At 37.2% G+C, this 15,251-nt stretch overlaps 1 protein-coding gene across 4 annotated transcripts in view; it reads left to right on the forward strand.

The window, feature by feature from the left end:
- ETV1 (ETS variant transcription factor 1) overlaps window positions 1-15,251 on the forward strand; it is a 101,914-nt gene that overhangs the window by 48,959 nt on the left and 37,704 nt on the right. For all 4 annotated transcript variants that reach the window (XM_055134047.1, XM_055134046.1, XM_055134045.1 and 1 more), the window contains 2 exons: window positions 6,850-6,979; window positions 11,749-11,937. In XM_055134047.1, the coding sequence (XP_054990022.1) occupies window positions 6,850-6,979; window positions 11,749-11,937 (319 nt within the window). The remainder of the gene's footprint in view (window positions 1-6,849; window positions 6,980-11,748; window positions 11,938-15,251) is intronic.

Here is a 15,251-nt window from a genome sequence, read left to right on the forward strand (position 1 = left end):
GGTGCCAATGGGCTGGAAAACTGCCTGTTAACAGACGCTCAGACTCTCAGTCCTGTGATGAAATACCCCGTCCTCAGCTCAGCCCTCCATGGTGGAAGTCACTCGCCTTTCTCCCTCATGAATCAAGTGGCAAAGTCGTATTTGTGATGCAGAATCTCTAGGAAGCAGGATCGTGGATGTGAGTGGGGCGGGGGTGAGGGGTGAGCACGGAGTTCTTGTCAAAATAGTGAAACTCGAGGTGGGCCTCCTTCTTCTTCTCTACACACACGCCCCAATTAAAAAAAAAAGTCTAGCCAACTCAAATTTATTGGAGTTCTTATTTGGCTTGTGATTAGAAAAAAAAAATAATCATCATTCTAAGACTCATTGTGATGTGAGGCCCACACACGTTGAATGTGCAGTGGAGACGATGCTCTGAACTGCTGGAGCTGGTGAACCTGTGAGGACCTCTGAGCTGTTGGCGTCTTAAGAAAATAAAAAATTGTTAGGCTTTCTTTTTTTTCCCCTTTAAAATCATCTGAAGTGCTGGACATTGTTGAATACAGCGTACTGGATGTAGGTGTTGCCGAGTGTTACAGAGATTTGAAATTTACCATTATGAAAATAGTCTGAAAATTTTTATAGGATAACAGACTCCAGATAAACATTATCTCAGTTTGGGGACTGGAGTGATAGCACAGCGGGTAGGGCATTTGCCTCGCACGTGGTTGACCTGGGTTCGATTCCTCCGTCCTTCTCGGAGAGCCTGACAAGCTACCAGGAGTATCCCGCCTGCACGGCCGAGCCTGGCAAGTTCCCCATGGCATATTTGATATGCCAAAAACAGTAACAAGTTTCACAATGGAGATGTTACTGGTGCCCACTCGAGCAAATGGATGAACAACAGAATGACAGTGACGGTGACAGTGAATCAGAATTTCTGAGAGTAGTATATTAATTGGGTAGGGTTCCATAATAAAATATATGGGGCAGCTTTTGAAAAAAGCTGTGGTTTTCTTTTTTTTGTTTTTGATAGTTATACTTCTAGAAGCTATAGATATATGACATGTAGACATCTACAGGGTTCTTGTGAATGGGATAAGAAAGTTTTTCATGCTTCTCCTTTTCTCCCGGTGGGGATTGTAGAAGTATTACTCTGATTTCTGTTCTCATCTTCACATGCATGTTCCCTGTAAAAGTGTGTCTGTGTTCTAATTTCTCCCTCTTACATGGACACTTGTCATAATGAGATTAGATCCTACTCTAATGACCTCATCCAAGCTAATCCGCCAAATAAGGTCAAATACTGAGGTTCTGATATTAAGTTTCCAACAAAGGAAGTTCTGAGGACAACACAATTTAATATATAACATATAACAGGTCCAGCTATCTGTTTTTTTTTTTTTTGTTTGTTGTTGTTTTTCAAAAGTTCTATCCATAGTTTGGTCGGTGACTGGATTCAGGGATATTGCATCCAGTCAACTTAATTCTGATAGCACTGTCTTTTCTTCCAGTATCTCTTTAGAATGTTCATGAGAGCTGTCTGGAAGCGCTATAGCTTTCATGTGTTTTGTCTTTGTGTGTATGGCAGGGTGGTGGTGGGGGTCACAGCCAAAGATTTTCAGGGCTTGTTCCTGGCTCTATACTCAAAAATCACTCATGGCAGTGCTTTGGGGGCCAAGTGCAGTGTTGGGGATTGAACTGGGGTTAGTCCTGTGCAAGGCTAACACTTTACCTCCTATGCTTTTCTTCAGCCCCCCACAGAGTAGAATGCTTGAAAGCATATGCGCTACAAATCATCATGCCTTTTGTGCTTATAGCTTGGTATGTAGACATTCTGATTGAAGGCTGCTAGCAGGCTCGCAGCCATTCCTGTTGTACTGATAGCAGAATTGTCATTCCTCCATTATCTTACCTGGAGTAATTTTCGGGTATGTCTCCTGGGACAAGAGGAGTTAAGACATGTTCACATATCTTAATTGGTGTTGCATTTCTTTTTTTTTTTTTTTTTGCTTTTTGGGTCACACCCGGCGATGCACAGAGGTTTCTCCTGGCTTTACACTCAGGAATCACTCCCGGCGGTGCTCAGGGGACCATATGGGATACTGGGATTTGAACCCGGGTCGGCCGCGTGCAAGGCAAACGCCCTACCCGCTGTGCTATCACTCCAGCCCCAGTGTTGCATTTCTTAATGCCTCTCACATAAAAACAAATCAGCTATTGAGGGGTGCATTGATTATATTCCAAAATTAAGTGTGCAACTTGAATTTTACATGTGCAAGATGTACATATTTATATAATCACAACCCAGAGCAAGATATAAAGTACTTTTAGCCCTGTAGGTTTCTAGTGCCCATCAACAGAAGTGATATTCCTGAAATATCACTTCATTTGGTTTGTTCTTGAAAATCATGCATGTAATAAAGTTCTGTATTTGGCTTTTTTTCCCTCACCACCTGTGATACTGTCTAAGGTTTTGTATCTATCAGTAGATAGCCATTCCTGCATAGTATTCCATAGCATGAATATGCATGATTTCTATATTACTTTTCTTGCAGACAAACATTTGGATTTTCAGTTTTTACTCTTATGAAATTGCTATGAGCATTCTTTTACTTGCTTCTTGAAAGTATATGCCATCATGTAGGAATATAATTATTAAATCATAAGGTGCATTTGTTTTTGATGGTAGTTGCCACTATGTTAGCAGAATATATAAAAGCTTTAAAAATTTATCAATTCTGGTGCTGGACAGATAACACAGTGGTTAAGGTTCTTGTCTTGCACACAGATGACCCTGGTTTGACCTGCAGCTACGTTTGATCTCCTGAACACTGCCGGGAGTGATCCCTGAGTGCAGAAACAGTATGCCCTGAGCTTGGCGAGATGTGACTCAAAAACCCAAAAAGTCATAATAAATATTTTCATTCTATAGTGGATATATAAAGAGAATATGGTTTTAGTTACAATTTCTGATGATTAATGATGTGGAATATATGCTTTTAACGTATGCTTTTTGTTATCATTTGTTTCTTTTGCTATTTTGTCAGTCTTTCTCTACCTGCTGCCTGTTCAAGTCTTTGCCTCCCTTACATTATTTTGTTGATGTTGTTACTAGGCCACAACTGTTAGTATCTATGACTTACTCCTGGCTCTGTGCTCATGGTCACTCCTGGTGGTGATGAAAGTGTCGGGCTAACATGTGTTGGCGGAGAACAAACCAGGAGGGATCTTGAGCAAGACAAGGGCTTTAATTCCCATAGTATCTCCCTAATCTTTTTGTCCATTTTTAAAATAGGGCTACCTCCCAGATGAGTCGCCTATGTGGGCCTCACAGTGGAATGCTGAGGTCCACTTCTGCAGTACGCGAGTCCCGATATTGCTAAGGGGCTGTCAGGGCTACACTGCCTGTGCCAGTTGTGTGTCAGGGCTACACTGAGGGTCATGTTGTGTCGCAGGCATGTGCTCTACCACTCTGTGCCATATCCCTGGCTCCTTCTGCCCTTTTTTCATTGCATTGTTGTTATGGTTCTTGAATGCATAGCAATTCTTATTATTTCAGTGAGTTCTCTTTTTTATTGGGAAGACCTTAAGTTTGTAGCTTCTTTTACTAGTGGTTTATTGTTTTTGTTGTTGTTGTTGAAGACAAACTCTTTTACTAGTGCTTTTTGTTACTGAAGAGAAGCTCTTTGATGTAGCCTAATTTGCAGATTATTTTGTTTGGTTGTTGTTTTTTGTCTTCTGCTCACTGTTCTTTTTTTATCTGATGGATAAGAAATATCAATAGAGTATTTTGATTGTAGTAGTCTCTGATATGCTAATATTTTGACAAATCCACTTGCAACACACTGCATATTTATTAGCTCTTGAAGTCTTCCTGTTTTTTTTTCCTATAAATTAGATGTGATCTCTCAGGTGTAATGAATGATGTTAATGTCTTCAAATTAAAAATTAAGTATGTTGCTATTACCTTTTCTTAAGAAAATGTAAAATTAAGTATTTAGTAAAAATTAAGTAGGTATGTACATTTTGATGTGTATTTTCAAAGCAGTAACAAATAAAACTAAATAAAAAACCAAAACACTTGTGACAAAAGCAGCATATCTATTACTGGCGGTATGTTGCAACATATTTGTTATTCTAAGGAGTAGTGTATACACACATAGAATTTTCTTACACAATTTACACAATGCTACTTTAAAATTTGATTACTTTCATGTTTTAAAAACTTTTTATCATGCTAATTTAGGACTTAGATAAAAGTAAAGAGGTAATATAAAGAACTTCCACCTGTCCAGTAAGCAGATTTTAACACTTACCACCATTTTTCAAATGTTACTTGTTCCCATAAACCAGTTTTTCTAGGCTATTTTAAAGAAAATTCTATACATCTTATTGTTTCATCTGTGAATACTTAGTAACTCATATGTTTAAACCTATATTTTTGCACAGCTGCTATTCTGTTAGCACTTCCAATAAATTTAGCAAGAACTTCTTGATTTAAGATTTTTTATTCCTGGCCCATGTTCAAATCAAAATCCAAACAAGTCTTTATATTATTGTTTACTGAAGTTCTAAATTTACTTTTATCTGAATAGTTACTAAATTAAAACTTTCTGACTTTAAAGTTAGTGAACATGAACCCTCATGTCACCTTCTTGCATATGAATACACAGGTAATTTATCCTTTCTTTCTATACCTCTACTTTGTGCTTTGAAAAGGTATGTTAGTCACATATTATATAAAGAAAATGCATTGAAGTAGACCCTACTGTGAAAGACAACTAATTTAGGTGAATTTTTTTATTTTATTTTCTATGGGTTTTCAGATGATTCATAGCTTTGAACATTTTTGTTAAAATTGTGTGAACATAAAAACAAGTACTTTTTGTTTCCTTAGAGCTTAGTAGTCTTGATTTTTTTTTTTTTTTTTGCTTTTTGGGTCACACCCGGCGATGCACAGGGGTCACTCCTGGCTCTGCACTCAGGAATTACCCCTGGCGATGCTCAGGGGACCATATGGGATGCTGGGAGTCGAACCCGGGTTGGCCGCGTGCAAGGCAAACACCCTGCCTGCTATGCTATTGCTCCAGCCCCCAGTAGTCTTGATTTCTAATGTTTTCATTAAAATTACACATGACAATGAAGACAGTGCATGTTTGTAATAATGTGGTCATCAAAATTAATGGCATCACAAACCACAAAGTTTCTCACTATGTCTTTGTTTGTAGGATTTGTGTATAGGATTCAGACTTAAAATTGTTTGATTCCAATTTCGGTAGGAGTTAGAATAAATCTCTCAAGTGTGTGTCCTTGTGTGTGTTCTTTGTTTATTCATACTGGTTGGTACTTTACATAAAAATGTAGGTCACTCTCCTAGATTGATTTTTACCTTATCTCTTTGTTAATTTTCCTTTTATTATAAAACTGATTATTATAGCTATGGTCCTTCAAATAAATACATATATACTTCTTAAAGTATATATCCATATATATTTTCTTTCATATCTTATGGCCTTTATATGAAAAAGAAGAAAATGTTTTGGGTAGGATAGATGGCTTACAGCAATTATGTGTGACATATTTACATGTATTTTCACAAATTCCACTTTCATTTACGTGCCTTTGTTTAGTAGGTAGACACATACTCTGATTCTATTTTATGCAAGCACATTGACCTTAAAGATGCTGAGTTATTTGTTGATATGTAGAAGTGTTCATAGTGGTACTCAAGAGGTCAAGGGGCCCCTCCTGGTGATTCTTGATCAGTGATTAACTATGAGGGCCTAAGGGTAGACCAGCACAGTGGTGCTGGGGAAAGTGTATTTCAGGCAATACCTAGGGATACAAACACTTTTTTTTTTCTTTTTGGGTCACACCCGGCGATGCAGAGGGATTACTCCTGGCTCATGCACTCAGGAATTACTCCTGGCGGTGCTCAGGGGGCCATATGGGATGCGGGGAATCGAACCCAGGTCAGCCGCATGCAAGGCAAATGCCCTACCTGCTGTGCTATCACTCCAGCTCCTAAACAGTAGTTCTTAAGGGCCTCTAGAATTATACCTAGCAATGCTTGAAGTGCTTTGAGGTGCTGAAGTTTGAACTGGTGTTGGCCACATGCAGACATGTACTTTGCCCCTGTACTATCTTTCCTGCTCCAGAAAAGTCACTCTCTTCTCCCTTCCCTATTGCATTGCCCCGGGACTACTGCTTTACCCCTGTACTTCTCTTCTACTCCAGAAAAGTTATTCTTTTCCCGCTTTCCCCACCCACCCCATGGTATTACCACTTGAGACTTCACCTGGATTTTCTTTTATCACTGTCCAGTTATCATTATATTAAAGATCTTTCTAGTAGTACTAGTTTGATTCCTGGTGCCCCATATGGTCCTTGAGTTATGCTAAGAGTGATCTGAATGCAGAGCCAGGAGTATCTTAGCATCACTGGGAATGGTCCAAAAGACAAATACACCAACAAAAAGATATTACTTAATGTATTTGAGAAAGTTCCCTTAGATGGTGTGGAAAAATCACTTTAGATCTTTAGTTAATTCTTGAATAATGTATTTTGGCCTTAGTCATTAAATACCTACTTGAAATGTTTTGAAACTAGTGAAAACTGAACTTCTAGTTTTGTTCATGTAACTAAGCAAATTATAAGTGAGTCCTTTTAATAATGAGAGGTCAAGCATACCTTTTATTATATGATAAGAGCAGAAAAGAAATATAACAAAGTTTGCTGAAATATTTTTTTTCATAAAATAAAATATAATTTTTTCTGTATATAACACTTTAGCCAAGAGAAGCAGAAGAGATAGGTATTCTTGATTCATTGTTCTACTTCATTTTTGTGGATTTTTCTTTTTCCTAGTGGCTTTTCATGGCCTACCACTGAAAATCAAGAAGGAACCCCACAGTCCATGTTCAGAACTCGGCTCAACCTGCAGTCAAGAACAGCCCTTTAAATTCAGCTATGGAGAAAAGTGCCTGTACAATGTCAGGTAAAGCAAGAAGTCATGTAAATATATGTAAAGGATGGTAATTCTTATTAAAACAAATATCCACAGTAATAGAAAATCTCAAGTCATCAGAGTTACTTCTTAGCACATAATAAGCTAATTAGGTAATGCATTTAGCTGAACTCTGAAGAACCATTTACTATCTGATCACACACTTTTTGAATCATTTTAAAGTAGTAATTTTCATTCCGATCATTAGTAGCTTTTCTGCTGTAGTGATGCATCTTGGGTTTGAAAAGAGGGTCTTACTTGGCACAAACAGCTATTGAAGTTCTTATTAGAATGAATGCATTATGCACTTTAGAGTTTATAGAAAAAATGAAACATTTGGCAGGTCTAAGCAGTACATTAGTTATCTGACAGGCTTCGCAGATGATCTATAAGATGCATTCATGGAGAGTTGCAATAAAGTTAGAATTTTATAAAGCTTAGCAGAGGCTATTATCCATTAAAAAGCCAGTTGTTCCTTCTGATGATAATAAAGGGTGGAGCAGTGAAAGTACGGGGTGCATTTGTTAGAAAATTTGATAACATATATGTTCATTAAAAACGCTTCAAAGTAAATTGCATTCTGATATTTTTCATATTGGTCTGTAATTGCAAAAAGAAAAGTTTGGCTCTATATCTTGAATATCATTATTCTAATTTATGCTAGAAACTTAGTTCTTGGTTCATTTGGAAGCTTATAAAAATGATTGTAAATATTTGCAGTTTTATAAATTGCATTGATTAAAAGTTCATAATGCTTTATGATCCAACTGTTTTTCTTACAACCTGATATGTTTATTATATATGCTCTTTATAATCAAGATATATGTGATTCAAGGCATTTCTATTTCTGTAGTTTCCTGGCTGGCTGACCACTGCTTGCATATTCTATTACTATTTGGTCTTGCAAACTTGTCCTTTATATCTACTTTTCCAGGAGGTTCACTAGAGTCTGAAATTATTAGCTAGCTCAACTGAAACTGCAAAGCATTTATTAGATAAGATCTCTTAAAATTGCTATTAAAGCACAGAGTTCAGATTTTTTAAATTGATCAACCTGATCTTTATAGAAGTTTTAACTTTTTCATTTTCTCCTTAAGAGTACTCTGTGTTACACAAAAGTTATTAATATATTGAAGAATTTTTTTTTTTTTTTTGGCTTTTTGGGTCACACTCGACAATGCACAGGGTTACTCCTGGCTTTGCACTCAGGAATTATTCTTTGCAGTGCTCAGGGGACCATATGGGATGCTGGGAATCAAACATGGGTCGGCTGTGTGCAAGGCAAATGCCCTACCTGCTGTGTTATTGCTCCAGCCCTAATACTGAAGAATTGTTAGTTCACTGAACCAAATAGAATTTTTAAATGCTTTCATTAAACTATTGATTAGAAGTGTGAATATATAACAGTTATTTATATAATATAGCTGACATTCATGAATTAACAGTGGAGAAATTTCCTGAGTATATAGAGGTTTTTCTCGAAGGCCAATAATTTTCATTGAAAAATTTCTATTCCGAACAAAAGTGTATCTCAAGTTAGAGTTCTTATGTGAATTAGTAACATTTAGGGTGGAAGCTATATTTTTTAATTTTTTTCATGGAAATGGGACAGTCAAATTATTTCATATGAGCTCTCAATTCTTACTCAGAAATACTAGTAAAGGGATAGGAGATAAAGTATAATGGGAAAGGAACTTGCCTTACATGCAGCTGATCTGAATTCTGTATTTGGCACTACTTATGGTCTCTAGAGTCCTACGAGAATTGATCCTTGAGTATAAAGCCAGAAGTAACCTTAGCACAGCTGGTGTGAGCCCAAATCCAAACAAACAACAAAAACCAAAATATTGGTAAAGAAAATAGGTAGACATATTCTGAGTCTTACTGACTTTCCTTTAAAGCAATGTAGATAATGGGCGGGGTGTGGGACTGGGGACATGGGGGTTGCGGGGAAGGTATACTGTGATTCTTGGTGGTGGAATATGTGCACTGGTGAAGGGATGGGTGTTCAAGCATTGTATAACTGAGACTTAAACCTGAAAGCCTTGTAACTTTCCACATAGTGATTCAATAAAAGAATAAATTTTAAAAAATAAAGCAATGTAGATAAACAATATTACTTCAATAAAATTAAGTTAAATAAAAGTAAGAGTATAGTTCCACAAAACATACTTCCTCACTTCTGTAGAGTATGTTTATACTGTACAGTATAAATTACATTCATAAATTTATAATATAATAAATTATTTATTTTTTATTAATATTATTTTATATTTAACAAATATGTTCATTATGTTATTATAATATGATAAATTATTATAATATAATAAATTTATAAATTGCATGGATGTAACTTACCACTCTCATTGTATCACCGTCATCCCATTGTTCATCAATTTGCTCAAGTGGGCGCTGGTAACTTCTTAATTTGTTCCTGTTGCATACTAGTATAGCCCAATGGCGTCTGCTTGCTCTGGGAACACGAAGAACACGTTGTTGTTACTGCTTTGGGCATAACTAATGCATCATGGGTGGCTTGCTAGGCTCTGCCATGCGGGAAAAAAAAAATAAAGAGGTCTCCTGGCCACATGCTCCAGGAGAAATTAGAAACTTTGTTTTATAGTCTCTGGATCTTGGCTGTTGATGGGATTACATGGCACCAGGGGGAATTGGTGGGTGTAACTGCCAAGCTACTGTAAAACTGGGGATCTGGGTGGAGGAGGCCCAGTCCTGATCTGAGCAGGCTTGGAGACCTCAGCCACAGGTTCACATACCTGGGTGTAATTTATATCAACGTAATTTTTACCTGAGTCAATTCAAAAGGACCATTTCTTGTTTAAAGAACAAGGTAGTTGGGGCTGGAGCAATATCACAGCGGGTAGGGCGTTTGTCTTGCACGCGACCGACCTGGGTTCGAATCCCAGCATCCCATATGGTCCCCTGAGCACCGCCAGGGGTAATTCCTGAGTGTAGAACCAGGAGTAACCCCTGTGTATCACCGGGTATGACTCAAAAAGCAAAAAAAAAAAAAAAAAAAAAAAAAAAAAAAAAAAAACAAGGTCATTGATTAAATGTTTTATTTGTTTTTTATTTATTATTAATTTTTTAAGTGGATCACTGTGGGGTACCATACAATGATTGAATATCCATCCCTTCACCAGCTCTCCACCATCAGTGCTTCAGTATCCCTCCCAAGACCCTACCCCATCCCCGTCACCCCACCCCGCTTTTGTAGCAGGGCATTCCCTTTTGCTCTCTCTTTCTTATGGGTGTTGTGGTTTGCAATAGAGGTATTGAATGGCCAAAATATTTTATTTAAAGAATGTATATTCTAGGGGCTGGAGAGATAGCACAGCGGGTAGGGCGTTTGCCTTGCATGCGGCTGACCCGGGTTCAATTCCCAGCATCCCATATGGTCCCCTGAGCACCGCCAGGGGTAATTCCTGAGTGCAGAGCCAGGAGTGGCCCCTGTGCATTGCCAGGTGTGACCCCCCCCAAAAAAAAAGAATGTATATTCTATACATTTATTTAAAAATGTATAGAATTTGACCTAGAACTAACATTTTGTTTAGAAGTTTGAGTAAGGTTTGTCTTCAATACAGTATGTTTTCGATTACAACAACTAATTAAGGGACTAAAGTGATAGTTCAGTGGGTAGGTGCTGGCTTTGCATATGACTGACCTGGGTTTGTTCCCCAGCATCTCATGGTCCCCCAAGTGTAGTCAGGAGTGATCTTGAGTACAAAGCCAGGAGTAAACGCAAACACAGTGAGAAAAGCTAGGTGTGTCCCAATATCAAAAACAAACAGAAGAAGGAAAAGAAAAAAAACACCTAAGAAAACCAAAAAAAAAAAAAAAAACAAGCTACTTAATTTACCTTCCAGAGATTACATTAATGTAGACAGCTTAAATAATTAACTTCACATAGAGCAAGCTTGCTCCGTGTGTATGAGTGTGATTGTGTTTAGAAGTTAAAAGATGATAATAGGATTTTGTTTTTAGGAGCATTACTCTGTACCCATTCTTACACTCCAAGTAAGCTTAAGTATATTAGAGACATTTTAATTTGCCTCATTAATCTTTATTGTTCATGTGAGGAAGTTGATACCACACATCATTTATTTCATATAAAAAGAATGAAAATAAAGCAAAAGTATTTCTTAAAATTCTATCACAAAGGCCAACCAGGTGTGTTCTTGGACTGATTTTAGTTTTTGTGTTAAAATATTTTAAAATACAAGTATAATGTCAGGCTCGTTTAGTAATTTAGAAAAGATTGATCAGACTTTTGCAAGGAGATGTATTCAGCATAGGTCAGAAATAATACTCCTAAAAGTAAGTAGTTTATTTATTTGTGTCTTCATAGAACATATTTTCTATTCTGTTAGAGATTATATCTTAAATATCTTTATTTCCATTTATCAGGATGGTGCTATTTAAGATACCTGAAGGTTCTGAAGGCAAAACCAAAAGTAAAATTGTAACTTTTCTTATGATTAAGCCTTAAAATAATAATTTTCATGGGTTTGACTTTTAATTTTTTATGGCATTTTTTTCTCTTTTTGATAGCTGCACCTGACAGTGCTCAGCATCTCTTTTTGGCTCTGTGCTCAGGGATCACTCCTGATGGTGCTCAAGGATCATGTTTTGTCGGGGATCCGTAATCCAGGCCTACTGCATGCAAAGTGCTTTGCATTTTACTTAACCAGTTGAGCTGATATATCTAATTCATGTTCTTTTTTCTTTTTTCCTCTGGCTAGTGCCTATGATCAGAAGCCACAAGTGGGAATGAGGCCCTCTAACCCCCCAACACCATCCAGCACTCCAGTTTCCCCACTACATCATGCATCTCCAAACTCAACTCACACTCCGAAGCCTGACCGCACATACCCAGCTCACCTCCCTCCATCGCAGACCATCCAAGACAGCAGCTACCCCATGGATCACAGGTAGTCTGAGTGTACCATCTTTGAAAAACTATCTTTGACATTCTGGGAAAAATTCTCATCATCAACTTCAGTGAGAACATAGTAATTTTGCACATGTATGCAAAAATCTTTGTAGAAAGGGTTGCTCTAACTTGAGTTATAACTAATTTGTGGAGAAGGTCATCTATAAACTTTTCTTTTATAAATATTTAAATTAGTTGCTAAAATGGGAAATTAATCTATATAGTGACATTTGAACATTTTCCTTTCCCCTTGCTTGAATTAAACTGCTTCACTTAAACTTTAAATCAGATCATCCTATTTTTATGAGCATATGTGTGTACTTGTTCTATAAAGGTAGAAGACTAATTTTAGTAGGTGGCTTATGGAATTAGTTTCTTTACCTTAGACTGAGTGGTTTAGCTCTATATAGTTTCATACAGTAGAACTTACTTGATCAAAACTATTTTATATCTTTTCCTAATGACGAACATTTAACATTTATGTACATAATCCTGGACACTGAAAAGTTAAAGGCAAAAAGATGAATCTGAATTAGTTTTATTAAGATCGGAGAAAGGCAAGAACTAGAGCAAAACCTAGACTTAACTTTAGTGCAGCTGTTACAAAGGATGAGTATTGACACCAAGAAAGGAACAAACTCATGTAAATAAAACAAAGGTTGACTATTTCAGCATCCTTTATTTATCGTCTATCCTATACTTCTATAGGGTAACTTTTGTGCTGATTGGTAAATGTTTAATAGGCTCTGTGGGAGAAAAAGTGAAAGATTTGGTTTACAGTATTTGATGAGTCAGTGATGTAAACATTATCCCTATGGCTGACTTTAAGTTATCACCTTGACAAACCTGAATGAGGAATTGTAAAGTGTGATGTTCAGTACTATGCCATTGGACAGATAAAATAGACATAAAGAATCTTAAGAGTATAATTAGTAGTAAAATGTAAGATATTAGAAAGTATTACATTTTTAGTATTATCCTTCCTAGTTACTGGTGCCCGCTGGAGCAAATCGATGAACAAGGGGAGGACAGTGCTACAGTGATATCTTTCCTAGTATATGTTTAAAACATTTGTAAATGAACAGTTTCATTCTTACTGGTGGTTGTGTTTAATAATTTAGCTCACAGAATTCCACATGATTTAACAATAAACCAGTGCAAACTGGCTCTAACACACTGTCATAAAAATGACTCAGCCAGAGGAATCTTCTAGATCAACAGCGGAACCAAAAGATGTGCCACTGGCCACTTTCTGAAAATAAGAGAGTGCTCAGATTTACTTTTGATTGAATAGGGTGTTTAAATAAGACTCCATCTCAAATTATAGCAACTTGGATTATTAGAGAAGAAGAGGAAAGCATTCCTTCCCATGTGAGGCTAAGCTGTATCTTTTCTTTGTTCCCATCACTACGTCCTTTTGTGCTTTCGTTATTAAAGGCTTCCTATTGTCTTTCCCTTTTCACCCTGCCGATTTGAGAATGGTATGAGCATCTGTGTAAACAGTTTTGTAAATACAGATGAAAGAGATTTGTTTGCAGGGTGGGCCATTAAACAGATGGACATTGTGCAGGGCTAGAGAGGGGAAAGAATATGGACCAAAAAAGCAAGTTTTATTTTACCCTCGTCTGCTGACTTCCTAGACCTCTTGATTCCTCAGTTTCTGACCTTCGCCATACCACAATTCCTCATTGTGCCGTTTTGCTCGTGGTACAGTTATTTGTTATGGAAGGGGCCTGGCAAGCAATCCCACTTCTAGGTGACCTCATATGGAATGCTTTAGCCAAATCCATTTTTGTTTCTCTACTTGAAGTCAAATGTTTGAGACCGGGAACAGCCGGCCCGGAACTCAAAGAGGAAAGGTTGGGGTCTTTTCCCAATGTCCCCCCACTGAGTTTTGAGGCCAGTACCAGCTGGCCAGTCCCAGGAAAACCACTGAAGCCGTATGTTTCTGAGGAGGATTTCTTGGAGGGCTCCAGCCCAAAACAACAGTCCCTCAGTTATAAATGGAAAAATTTGCTCTGGGAATAGATCTTTTCCCCAAATACCCCCTTCTGGTCTAAGTACCCCTCCTCACTCTGGAAATACTTCAGAGACCAACTGGTCTGTACCCCAGTTCCTTTCTTCAGACTCACTCTGCTCCTTACTTAGGTCAACCCTTTGGCACTATTCCCTGGTCCTACTGTGCAGGAATCCTGTCTTTTTGTCTGTCTCCCTACTAATAATTACTGTTCCACGTTATTCTACAACCCATCAACATGATAATAAATTCTCTTCCCAAAATATGCTTGAGTCATGTAAACCTTACCATTGGTCAGAGGCTCATAAAGACCGGACCCCAACTTTTAGCTTTCTAGAAGCATGAGTATTTGATGTATGGCATGGCCCTTACGAGTATCAACTGCAATCAGGTTGGCTCGTAAAAACAAATGACTTGATTCCTTACAAAGCTTTTAGTATAAGTATTATTAACTTCTTTTTAAGGCTTCACAAGCAAGCCGGTTTCTTATTTTAACTTCAAGTTACAATTTTCTGATTCACTCCTTGACAGTTCTTAATGATAATTTCTGTTTCTTTTTTTGGCTAATGAAATAAGCAAGAGAAGGGAAATGAATGCAGTGCCAGTCAGCCTTACTGTTTTGCAATATCCGAGTTTCTAAGTTTATTTTCTGCAGGTGTAGGTGGAAATTTCAGTGCATGGCATCCAGGGAACCTAGAGTTAAATCATAGCATAGTGTGTTCTTAGAAATGCTAACGCAGTTGCTTTCCCATTCTTGAGCTTTTACCTTATTTTTATTTAATGTTACCAAAATTAAATGTTAACTTTCCAAATTAAAGTCTCAGGAATGTTTTCGGTGGAGATGGGGTGGGGTGGATGGGAATTAATAGCCTTATATTTACTCATTGAAATGTTGGATAGGTTATTTTTAAGCACTCTTGGGGCATTTTTAGAGCACTTTTAAATCTTTAATTAATCCACATCTTTGTGGTGGGTCAATGTTATTATGGATGAGAAATAAAGAATTAAATGAGTGTGTGATTAGCCAATCATTACAGAGGATAGCCAAGCAAGGAACATAGAGATTCACTATTAGCTTCTTCGAAGGCTTAGATCTTCCCTACTGCCTAATAGCAAATCTGTATTCTTTGCATTTTTGAATGTTTGATATAAATATATATGTTTATTTTTGTAAACCCCATACTTCATAAAGCTATTGAAAGCTAATTTGTTATGTGTTACCATTGACAGTGAAGAGGTTGTGTTTTAAAAACCACTTTGAATTTCCGTTTCTTTTCCAGTTTTGTTATTTACCA

Source organism: Sorex araneus, chromosome 1 (assembly GCF_027595985.1).
Source record: "Sorex araneus isolate mSorAra2 chromosome 1, mSorAra2.pri, whole genome shotgun sequence".
Classification (NCBI taxonomy): domain Eukaryota; kingdom Metazoa; phylum Chordata; class Mammalia; order Eulipotyphla; family Soricidae; genus Sorex; species Sorex araneus.